Source organism: Cygnus olor, chromosome 11 (genome assembly GCF_009769625.2).
Source record: "Cygnus olor isolate bCygOlo1 chromosome 11, bCygOlo1.pri.v2, whole genome shotgun sequence".
NCBI classification, from domain to species: domain Eukaryota; kingdom Metazoa; phylum Chordata; class Aves; order Anseriformes; family Anatidae; genus Cygnus; species Cygnus olor.
Window position 1 is genome coordinate 14,930,640 of NC_049179.1, and position 12,487 is coordinate 14,943,126.

Sequence of the window (12,487 nt, forward strand, 5' to 3'; positions counted from 1 at the left end):
TCAGACTTAAAATCAAATTTATTTAGAGGAAAAATGACTTTACAAGAGGTTGATGCTGATAACTAAAAAGGAAGATAAATAAAAGCTTGTTACAAACCCTAATGGTTTCTGGCAAGTTACAGAAAAACTGAAGAATTTTACAGTCAATAACCTGCTCACTTTTTACATAATTACAAATTAACATACAGCAATTAGGTTTTACCCTCTTTTTAAAAAAATCTTTTTTTTTTCCAACTTTTTTTTATGGGTTCAACATGAAAATGCAAAGCATTATTTATTTGTTTTTCTTTTTTTAAGAAACAAACCAAAGGCAGAGGTATATCAGGTTATTATAATACACCTCCTCACTGGGAATTACTCAAGTGCATTCCATATTAGTACAAAATAAACACCAGGCTAAACTTTAACCATAGGCGAACTGAACTGGACATAAAGAGTTTTCTGAGTCAGTGTTTACTATCAATAAAGAAAATAGTAAAATACTTTAGAGCATGGAAATGATCGATACCTATAGACAGCTTAAATACATACAAAGCTCATAGCTGTATGCAAAGCACTGGATGTCATCCTGTCCCCCCCTCCCCCCAAGCGATGGAAGCAGAATATATTTGGGCAAAGCATCAGTGTCAGTGAAATGCACGTGGAAAGAAAAGGGCACCGAGCCCTCAAAATGCAGGTGGGAAGGGAGCCAGCGTTATGCTTCCCATGACTCGAGAGCAAGAGGTGTATGAGATTTGGCCAGTTCAGCTTGCCTACCTTTAAAACTTAGCTGCGTCAACAGATCAAGAATGGATCGTGGCTGATTGCTGCCCCTTCTGACAAACGAAGCAAGAGTCAGGAGCAGTAGGGGAAGTTTTCTTTCTTAATATTATTTTAAAGGGTGCCTTAAATTATGTTAAATTCCCAAACCTGGCCAGCAGGCAGAATAATTTCCAGAGTTCTGGTTAACAAGGAATGTTTTGTGGGATTTAAGCAGATACTCTCTCCTGTGCCCCCTGCCCAGTCCTCCCTTGGTCCGTGCTACAGACAGCCTACATCAATCACTTCCTTGGCATTTGGCACCTGACGAACCTCTTCTGACCCGGTGAGATTTGGAAGGACTGGATTTGGGTGTTTGAGCAACAGCTTTGAGATACCCTAATGCAGCAAGGAAGGCGCAAGGATGATTGGACTCTACAGGTGCTCTCGCCTTTGAAAGGCAGTAGGAATCCGCTCCAGCTAATGGCATCGCTGTGCTTCTCAGCAGTGGTCAAACTCCAGGGGTGAAGAGAAGGAAGGTGCTGGTGGTGGCGTGGGCTCTCCCAGGGGGCTACACTGGGCCACCAGAAGCCAGTTGCTCTGGTCCTGCCCCTGCCTGCTCTCCTAAGTGCCCTGGTGGGAGGTGGGAAGGTCTGGAGGGCTTTGTGAGTAAATGACTGCTGGGTTCTCCCCATGGGGAAAGGGCTCATCCTGCCTGCAGTGGGACTGGAGTTGTATTCATGCCCACTTTGGTCTAAAACTAATACAAAATGCTCGCCCCTCCCTCCCCTCCCGGGGTAACGCCAAGCCAGCCCCAGGAACTTGCCTACCTGCAGCTTGGACTTCTCTGGGGATGCGGAGTGGGGGCAATTACACAGCTGATTGTCTCCACGTAACCAAAATGAAACGTGACTTGACCAGTTCCATTTAAAGTGCTTTAAGGCATCACACTGACATAAGAGTTACATGCTGAGATGATCACGTCGCTTAAAGGAAGCTAAGGCCAACCCCACGCAACTCCACCGAGGCTCACACCCTTTGCTACGGCTGCTCCCTAACCTCCGGGGTCCGCTGGCACTCCCAGCTCATACTGACCACTTGGTACTTCATCTGAGACGTTCTGGAACCTGTTCTTGTCCCGGGAAACCCATGAAGGAATTACAGGGTTTGGGTTCTCTGAGTGGGATCGAGGGACCAGCTCTGGGAACGAGACACGGCGTGAGGCCGGGCTGAGGAAATGATATGCTTTCAACAACTGTAGGATGGATGCAAAGTGTGGAACCGAAGCAAATGCAGTTGTAAGGCCAGGAAAAGGAAAGGCTTTGGTGTTGCAAAACTGGGACCACGGTCTAGCAGACAACCTTAGGCAACCTGCAGGGATCAGAGTGGGAATCTGACTTGGGAAACCGATGCCAAGCCTTTCCAAAGAAAACCTGAGAGGGAAGAAAGAAAAGGCTAAGGAGATAAAAACAAGCCCTCACCTTCCTAAAGGTGAAAGAAGGAGGAAGCAGTGTGGGAGTAAAGGCTTCATTCCAAAACCAGTGAATCATACAGCGATGTACATCCTCGAGGGACAAAGTCCTGCCCACCAGAATTTAAGACACAAACAGCTTTGATATGCAATATTTCCCATCAGTATGTCCTGATTCAAGCCTGTGGTTTCTAAGACAAGGAACCATGGGGACCTTAGGAGATCACATAGCAAATATTATTTTCACTCAGGGCACTGGATGCTTGTTTTGGTTTGCACAGGCCAGAAGAGATGGTCAGAGCAGGCAGAGACTTGGCCCTGCGTGTCCCTGTTCATGCTCTTCTCAGAGCCAAGGGATGTTGCCCTGCACTGCGACTTCAGGATGTGCTGGGGAAAGGACAGTGGGAAGAAAAGAAAAGCTCATAGTGGCAAAGGCTGTAACAGACTCTGGGGAACGTTCGGAAATACCAGGGACCTGATCTCTGTTTATACAACAGAGGATGAGCCATGCACTGGTTTGGTTTCCAAAAATTTCAGCTTGGCACATGCATTTGCACAGACATACGAATAGCGGGACAGAAGTCATCTGGTTACACGGGTGCTCTTCTTGTTGAGAAGAAACCACCGCAACACCAGCACGTGTCTCCTTCCTGGTCGAGAAGAGCTGCCGGGATCTGCCCGGACATTGACCGGAGCCTCGCATCACTGCAGGAGGCTGTGCTTTGCTCTCCCTTTGCCTCCAAGAAGCAAACCTAAGGAAAATATTTAGACAAGGAAACTAACTGATAGGAGGAGTCCTGTCTGAAGTCACCGCTTCTCTTTCCAGACTTTTCTGGCCCAAAGACGTTCTGCCTTAAAGAAAGCTCTCAGTTGAAATTGTGTAACTCTGGACGTGGCATAGGCTGCTAAGCAGCACTGCCCAAACCCTGTTTTTATAGGAACCAGGGAGATATTGGGTTTACCAATCTCTTGGTAAGAAAATAATAATAAAACAGAACAAAAAAAACAACCCACCAACCAAACAAAACAAAAAAGGGAAGAAGAAAAAAAACAAACAAACCACCCTCCCCAAACAAAAGCAAAATTAAAAAAAATAAAAAATAAAACCAAGTAAACTTCTTTTAAAAAAAGAACTCTTTCAAATAAACAGAAAGATAAATATTTTTGCAAGCCCTGCTTGCAAGTAAGAACAAGCACCAAATAACATTAAAAAAGCAAAATAAAAATAAATCAATAAATCTCAACCCTTTTTCCTTTCTTCCTTTTTTTTTTCTTTCCTTTTTTTTTTCATCTTAATAGTTTAGAGAGCTTCAAAAGCAAGCAGGTGGCTTAGGATTCCTGCACTGACCAAGACAGACCAGTCTAAGCATCCACCTCACCATCAACACTGCTGATACTCATTAGCACTGAACTCTGAAAATTGCTGCGTGTTACTAGCTTGTGAGAAGCTAAAGAGCAAATTGAAATCAAACAATAGTGCAACTAAAGAATTATTATTTTTCTTTAAAGAAAAACTAGTAGGAAAGGAAATGCACTTGACAGCTTCGAACTCTGAGCAAACCCTTGGATTATTTTGAAGCTGATAGAGTCTAATAACCATTTACAAATCCACCAGGCCAATTCCCCTGAGAGGGTCTGGAAGAACAATATTTTGGGAAAAAAAATTGGCTTGCTGCATTTCTCTTCCCCTGCTGGATACATCACTGTACTCCCCAGCTGTATAAACATCTCTGTCGGCACATCGAGAGCCATCCCTGAACCTTCCCCTTCTGCTGATGGTGACACAGACATGGACTCGTCCACCACAGACCACACAGCAACAGAAACGGACCTGGCAAAGGCACACTGGGCCTTTGGACCCATCACACAATATTTTTGTTCACCAGAATATATTTTTCTCCCCAGAAATAGTTAGTAAGTGCATGGTATCGTACAGGCAGAGGAACTAAGAGCTGCCTCTTCAGAGTTCACTCTGCTCACAGCACTCAGCCCCCTGACCTGTGACATCTCACTGAAGTGCTCCGAAACTGTTGTCGTTCTGCCTTAGAAACAAGCTGGAGAAGCTGACAAAATCCAGAGAAACATAAGCCTCGTGGTAATGTAAAGAGCAGGGGAAGAAAAATACAAATAACAGAACAAAGGTCCCTAAAAGCAGACTTCCAGCCATCTCTCCAGTAAGTCATCAGGCTTGTAATGAAGGGATGTGAAATACAACTGGAGAAATATATCCCAGCAAAACAAATAAATCTTTACGTAGGAGATGGGAAGCAGTGAGCCGTAGCTCAAAGAGACTGCTTAAAAAAAGTTGCTTACAGTTGTTCCCATTTGACCACCATCTGCTCTGGCTTCCCGGGGTTGCCTTACAAGCCTCCCAAATTTCTCTTTTCTGCATTGTTTTAAATACACCAAAAGATTTTCTACTTGATTCTGGAAACAGTGTGACATTTAACTCCTCTGCCCCACAGAAAGCTCTTGGAAAAACCTCCAATTTTATTTGTTCCTTGAATTTTCATTTTGCACACTGTAACTGCTCCCTGGTGTGCGGTACCTTTCTGAAACCCAACAGCCCATTCCATGAGCACAAGAGGGGCGTGCGAGCCCATGGTGTTACAGTTGGAGCAGTAAGGGCGAGATATTTAATATCTGCACGCTCCCTGAAAGTCATCATCCATCCCCACGGGCCGAGCTAAGCTTGGCTGAACAGACTGTGAGCACATCCCAGTGGATACACAGATAGAGAGATGGGTATGTACAGTATCTCTATATATGCCAGTGTGTACGCACCATTTGTGAAGTCCCAATCTTTTGCTAAATGCTTGGTTTTGGTTACTTTCCCCAGAAAAGGGGAATTTGAAGGCACAGACCCCTTAAGGCTATGTTCTCCCATCCTTCAGCAGTGTGAACAGACAGAAACCATCCAGGCCAATCCATTGGAAGCGAGGTTTGCACAAGGAGATGGTACCACTTGCCATGCGGTCAGCCTCTGCAACGTGAGTTCATGCAAAACCGAGGAGAGAGGCCCTTTCCTACCACATATAAACTTTCATAACCTGTTTTATTCAAAACCTCCAGATGCTTGTCAGATGCAGGCACGAGCAGCGTGCTGTGGAGTAGGCAGGGAGATGTCCACTGTACCAAAGCTGAGAGTGACCAGTGGTGCCAGCCACGCTCAGCAGAAGATCTCCTCGCCCTCCGGAGGTGCTTCTGATGAGTGAGAATCTGTGGAAAAAAAAAACAGGTGGGATTCACTATGGGAATACAGCAGTACGGCAGGCAGAGCAGGACTCCAGACATGGGGGAGCCCTGCTCTCTGCCCAATCCACTAGGGACCTTGAAAGGTGTCCAGTTCCCAAGGAACTATCGTGAAATTACAGCCTGGAATTGTTAAATGTTCCCAGGCACAAGTTGGAAAACTTGTGTGAGTTAACATGGATCAGCTGGTCATCTGAGAGCGTGAGGTCAAGCTGCATGTGGGCAAGAGGTTTCGGGTGCAGAACTGAGTCCTAAGGGGACTGCCAGGGGAAAAAAAAAACAAAACAAAAAAAATAAAAAAAAACTTTTTATTTTCAGATCAAGAGACATGGTAGACCAGCTCAGGGGAAGGGAGAGTCCACGAGAATGTTTGCAGGTATCGCTTACAAACTGTAAGAGAGCTAAGACTGTCAGCAATGCTGGAGGGGCTGCAACAGCCAGGAACATCCCAGCAGCAGCTTCTGAAAGCACATGCACTGCAGCAGGACATTCACCTCCTTGAAGCAGAGCAAGCTGAAAAATACAGGGAAAATCCAATTTGTGGAATCTGCTCAGAACAGGACAAGGAAGGGAAGGAAAGGGAGCCAAGCGTGTCCCTCTAACAACGCCGGGGCTGCAGAACAGGTAGAAAAGCCCATAGAGAAGATCACTTTAAGGTGAGAATTCACTCATCACATCTGATCTTCTCCATCCCTCACTGTTACCATCTCTGCTTAGGCGAGATGGCTTCCAGAAGTTCTCTGGCAGGAGGGAAGTGCCCGCTCAATGACCCTGAAAACACATCTGTGACCTCCTGGCACTCACCAGATTGCTGGGAGCGATGTCCTCTGCCCTTTTTCTTCTTTTCCTTTTTCTCCTTTGGTTTGGATAAACTGAAGAGCCGGGTAGGCATCTGGGGCTGTTCCTCAGCTGCCTTGTTAGTCTGGTTTGTTGTGCTAAGCAAATGGAAAGTGCTTTTCTCTTTGTGTGTCCTTGAAAGACTGTTCCTTTTGGGGGAGACAGACAGTTCTGCATCAGAGTGCCCTTGTTTAGGAAGGGAAGGGCTCTTTTGCTTGGAGAAGTCTTCAATGCTGGACTGGGAGGAGACTCTTGCAAGTTTCTCATGTGTATTTGACACCTATAAAAGAAAAGAAACGAGTTTCACTGGGGTATGAAAGAAGCTAGCAGAGAGTCCAGATAGGAGAGGTATTTCTGAAAACACAGCTTGCTCTTGTGAACATCCAGCCCATACACCACCTAAAACGCAAAGCCGTAAGAGAAGAAGCCCTTTCTGCTTAAGACGAAGAAATGATGCATACAAAGAGTAACGCTCCGGTATCTTTTGCTCCTACGTGTACTATGCTATGTGCCAACAAGCCGAGGGCAAACATTCTCTAAGATCTCCACACCAAGACTCACCCGGCGTTGTTCGCGCGCAGACGGTGGCAGGAGGCCAAGGGGGAGCGTGCCTCTCCGGGCAGGGAACGCCAGCGTGCAGCACCGGCGAGGCATGCGGCGAAGGAAGCCTTCCCAAGCAAAAGATGAAAGCCAAACGTTTTCCTGATTTTTTCTAACGTCTGTCTCAGGTTATAATTGAGCCCTCGCATTCAAAGGGAAGATCAAAACAACAGCTCCACAAAGCCTCACCAACCCCGCTATTAATAGCTCTGAACTGTCAGCGAGATGCCCGCCTCGAGAAAGTGCTTCCTTTCCTTGATCTGCCAGGCCTCAGCGATTTTACCTCTCGGCCTTTCCCACAGCATCTGTGCCCCCAGCACGCCTCCGTACGCCTGATGCTGAGGCAGCCTCGCCGCGTGCTCGGGGAGCTTTTGGCCTGATCTGGGTGGGGTGGGAGGGAGCAGGCACTCCCCCGGTGATTTGCTTTTCAGAGCTCACTGCTGAGCTCCACAATTAGTCCATTCAGGCACCCAAAATCATTTCCATTCCGCAATCCAGCGTTTGCAAACTAATTTCGCTACAGCTCTAAGCAAATTGCATTCAAAATTAGCGAGTTATAAACAAACAAACGATCAACAGCAGGCTCAAGGTTCAAATGCAGCCTCTGTTTTGCAAACTGATGCATGCCTTCCTCTGTCAGATTGCTGCACGGTAATAAAGAGCAAACCTCGTGCTAAAAAATGCACAGTACAGAACAGGATTTGTGCCCTGAGCTTTTCTTTTTCGTGCTGGGCAGTCAGATACCAGAAGCCTCTCAGCACCAGAGCAAGCGACCTTTGCTTGCTGGGTCATGTCCAGACTGCAAATGCCTTGTCTTTTTAGCACAGGGACAATGTCCATCTCTCTGCTAGATACCTGGAACACTTTTGGACTGACATAAGCACACGAACTGCGAACAACGAGGCCTTGCCGTGCAGTTACCAGTCCTCTACGGGGCCATGCGAGTGGCTTCCGAGGGAGCCGCAGGGTGCAGGTGAGCAGCAACGCGTGGGCTGTTTCTGAGAACGAACTCTCACCTGCCTCAACGCTGCACAAAGCCAAACCCACGGGGGGCGAATGTGAAAGGCTACACCTTGCATGTCCCAGTGCATCTTCCCCGGGCGCCAGTCACCTCCCTGCCGCCGTCTGCAACCAGCGGCACCAGGATGCGGGCAGAGCTCAGCGGCAATACCTTGGCAAAACACAGCCCTGCCCATCGTGTGCGAGGAAAGAGCCAGTTTTAAACGTCAGGCCCCACGTATCCAGGTCTGGGTTGGAGCCAGGCTATCGCTACTGCAGGGCAGGCAGGGAGCTCCCTGCAGAGCGCAGCTCCCCCAGAAGCCTGCCTGTTGGCAGCATTTACCTGGTTGTGGTCTGTCTCCAACCACATTTGAGGTAATCGCTCCATGTCTCTCTTGAACTGAGCCTTCTCCCTCTCCAGCTGCTTCTGAGCCGTACGAAGCCTCTCCAGGTCGAGCTGGTAGGAGGCTTTCTTCACCTGCAGCTCCTCCCGCTCCCGCTCGAGGTCCTGCCGCCCTCTCTGGACCTGCTCCTCCCGCTGGGCCAGCTGGGCCTCCTGCTCCGTCAGCTGGTTCTCCCGTGCTTCCCACTCCTTCTCTCTCCTCCGCCTCTCCTCCTGGTGCTGCGCCTGCTGCTTCTTCAGGTTGGCGAGCTCCTGGCGCTGCTTCTCCAGGTTGCGCTGCTTCTCCTGTTCCAGCAGCGAGGTCGGGCGGAAGAAGCTTCGGGTTAGGGCCCTCTCGCTCAGGGCCAGCTTCTGGTCCTCGATGTAGGTGTCTTGCTGCAGGACGACACCCTAGGAGGGAAGGAGGGAGACATGACTGCAGTGCCCTTCCCACGCTGAGCAGCTCATGGTGCTGCTGAACTGTGTCTTTCTCCACCACATTCCCTGCTCAGCACTGCCAATGGGCTGCTGGAGGATGCTGCGGTGGCAGCTTTGCTGGTCGAGATCTAAACCTCCCCCGGCAGCTTCCCAAAGTCAGGTGAGCACCGGTTTGCCTGGGAGCAGCTAATTCCTACCGCTGTGCCAGGAGGCTGAACGTGAGCCGACTGCAGGGTATTTGGCCCCGCATGGATGTGAAAGGAGAAGGGGAAGGAGAGACGGGGGTGAAGCGCAAGTCACTGTTACTGCCTGGTGTGACGCAGTTTGGGCACATGGCATGCAGAAGCGGGATGAGCGGCCAGCCTACCTGCAAAGCACTGAGCAGCTTATGGAGGCTGGTAATGCTTTGGAGAACCTGCTGCAAGAAAACAGAAGCGTTGCTATTAGACCCCTTTGGTGCCAGGGCACGAGTAAAGCACTCTCCTTTTCCACCGTGACCCACTGGAGAGCCTGACAAGCTGCATGGCTGTCCCTCTACACCCTTGTTTTTCTCACTCTTCACTTGCAACAACTGTATCGTCCCCTGGTACACAACCTGGCCCCAAATGTACCCCCTTGGGCACCTCTCAGAGGAGCCTGGCATTACAGTCCTCACTGGCCTAGCCATCAGCCCAGCACACGGTCACTGAACAACCCAGCTACGGGGAGGGAACGTGCAGAAACATTGCACAGACCTCATGGGATCTCCTGGCTTGTCTCTGTGAACCATTTCCCACAGCATTAACAAACAGAGGAATTGGGATGAAACCTGGGCGTTTGCTTTGAAATTTCACGGAAATAACTTCCAGGAGTGGACAAAGAAAAAAATCTTAAAATGAATGCGTGCTTTTTGCCCTCTTCCACCCCAGCTGACCTGTACAAGTCCCCCTGTCAATAGACAAGAAAACCGTGCTACGCAGCAGACACACAGATAAACGTGAACGCATTGTGCATCACCACAGAGCCAAGAGCAAGCCACTTTGGAGTGATGCCCTATCCCAAAATATATTTTCAGGCCAGCTAAAATATTCTCTGAATCTCATATATCCACCAATTATTTTTAAGAAGAAAAAAACACAGCAGTGTTTGCAATAGTGGTGTGATAGCCAGTGCTAAGAGAACAGCTTCTCATTCTGCCTTTAATGCTAATTGGGAGTTATGAATGTGTATCAAAGGGAGAATAGAAATCTAATTGCCCCAATTCACTGCACCTGCAACATAAAATTAAACTGCCTCTGTCTGCAGATGCACAATAAATACAGTCCTGCGCATCCTAGTGGTAATTAACCCTTGATGCCTATAATCAGCACATACCATCCTGCTGGCAAGCAGATGACAATCAGCAAATTCCCTGTCTGAACATCCGAGGTTAAACAAATAAATGACACAGGGGGTTCTGCTTAATGTATTTAAACGTCTACATGCGCTTCAGCTAAATAATGTATTTTCTTCTGCATTATCACCTATTGAGACAAATTCACTTGTCACTTAAATGAAGGAAGCAGACGAGCAACCAAATCAATTCTTACCTCGTTATTCCTTTTCAGCATGAACATCAGATTAGCATTTCCACCCTATGAAAAGATCACACAGACTTAATATGAGGACAAATGAGAAATCACAGCAAATGTGTTCTGAAGCTGAACTAATGACAGACACATTAAACACCCCCTACTCCCCACCTCCATGTTTCATTCTGGGACAATTCATATATGTTTTTTAGGCAAGTTAAAATCATATCACATCAAATGTTAATTAGGTATCATTTTGGAGTTACGTGATGAATCAATCCACAGCAAGAATAGGTGCAAGGTTATATCTGACCTTGTCATTTCAATAATGATGCATAATTAAACACATGCTTTAGATGATCTGCAGACAGATGGTAGATAACCTCTGCCACAAAGGAATACTACTGATCTGAAATGGTTTTCAAGTCAAGATTTTAGCTACAGTGAACTGTTTTTGACTCCATACATCCAATTTTATTTTAACTTATTAGGATACATCTAGTTGCCAAGAAATTCAGGCATTTTTAAAGACTTGAATTGTCACTGTCTTGAACACAAAGTGGTAGCAGACAGATAAACCAAGTGATACCTTCTTTAAAATGCTGTCCGACTCCGTTCTCCGAAGGTCCTGAGCATCGTCACCTTCATCCTTCACTCCACCTAAAGGAAGAAGCCAGCATTGAAACTGGTTATTCAGCACTTTAAGCCACAGATGAACTTGCTAGCGTCTGAGAAATTTAATACAGGGAACTGCGATGTTTCACAACAGGGGCCAGAGAGCTCTTCACACTTTAACTAAATGCATTTGCTCCCTCCATATACAGAACCTGTCAGTTCCACCAGAAAAGGGGGATCTGAATTCAGAGGAGGACTGACATTGGTTTCAAACAATGTGCTGATGACACACCTTTAGCTTGTGCTCTGTCTAGCCCCCAGACTGTTTTCTACCCCAAAAGAACATTAGCTGAGAAGTTATGAGGCAGAATAAGAGCAGATGGAGAAAAATAACAATAGAATCTCAGGGTATATTATTGCAGATACAGTTTCAATGCCCCTCTGTCCAAATGCAATTTACAGCTGGGTTAGACTGCTGTGCAATACTGGTGTGTAATTTTATGCTAACAGTTTTTCTACAGCCTTGGTTATCAGAAACCTTTATCTTCAAAGGGACACTGGACTTCTCTTTCTGGCTTCTCCCTGCATGGCTCACATCAGTGTTCCCAAGCAGGACTGAACTGACTTGTGGGGCCAAGAGAGTTGCAGCCCTCCACCTTCTGTGCCCAAGAACACGTTCTTTCTGCTCGCAGCATGTGAAGAAGTCGCAAAGCTCTTTGGTCCTCTAGCTCTTGCCAAGACCACACTCCCTCTGCCAGCTGAGATGCAGCCCATGGGGAAATTCCTTGCTTGCACTGGTACCCCCCTACCTCTTCTCTTCTAATGATAAAGGACTTGACTTACACCTGTATTTGCAGCAGCATGAAGGACACAGCACCTATTGCAAAGGCCCTCTCCCCCCGCCACCCTCCAGGCAGGCTTTGCTATTAAAGGCTGACCCTCACATCCTCCTAACAGACCTTCTCTCCTGCGCCACGTCCTGGGACCTTCCACCTCTCTGCAGGAGGACACACCTCCCTTCTGTTTTGCTGGAGGGGAGAACGAAGGGGAGTCCGGTTATAAGCCTTGCCCAAGGTTGCACAGGTTGTGAACAGAAGAACTGGAGATGAAAGCCAGGTTTCATGCCTCCTGGCCCACAGCTGAACAAACACGCCCTGCTTTCTTTTCCCCGAATCTCCCAAGAACCTATAACTATTGAATTATAATCTCATTCAATAAAGGTTATTTCTAGAAAAACAACAACAACAAACACCAAAAAACAACAAAATCAGAGTGCAAGGGGGAGTGCTGGGCAGCAAACAGCCTGAGGTTGTCCCATTCATCACTGCGACAGAGTGAGGCACAGCCCTAAACAACCCTCTCCAGCCCTCAGTGTGAATATATTTGTCATTATGATGACAAGGCCTGTTGAGAGCTTTGCAGCTTTCCAATAGCTGGGAAAATCTCTACATACTTCTCATGTCTGACTGTCTGGAGCTAACACTGCTCCTTTAATGCAGGAGGTCAGATGGGGTCCAACGATCCCAGTGCTGAGACAGACACTAGCGCAGCAAAACTGGCTGTATTGGGAGTGTGAGAGAGACCACGGAGAAAGGAATTTGAGGA

At 47.4% G+C, this 12,487-nt stretch overlaps 1 protein-coding gene across 1 annotated transcript in view; it reads right to left on the reverse strand.

Moving 5' to 3' along the window:
* Positions 1-12,487, reverse strand: part of AKAP13 (A-kinase anchoring protein 13) — a 76,894-nt gene continuing 64,407 nt past the window's right edge. The window contains exons 25-30 of the mRNA XM_040570335.1: positions 10,857-10,927; positions 10,286-10,330; positions 9,085-9,135; positions 8,241-8,690; positions 6,266-6,578; positions 1-5,428 (exon numbers count right to left, since the gene is read on the reverse strand). Coding sequence (XP_040426269.1) covers positions 5,379-5,428; positions 6,266-6,578; positions 8,241-8,690; positions 9,085-9,135; positions 10,286-10,330; positions 10,857-10,927 — 980 coding nt within the window. The 3' untranslated portion in view covers positions 1-5,378. The remainder of the gene's footprint in view (positions 5,429-6,265; positions 6,579-8,240; positions 8,691-9,084; positions 9,136-10,285; positions 10,331-10,856; positions 10,928-12,487) is intronic.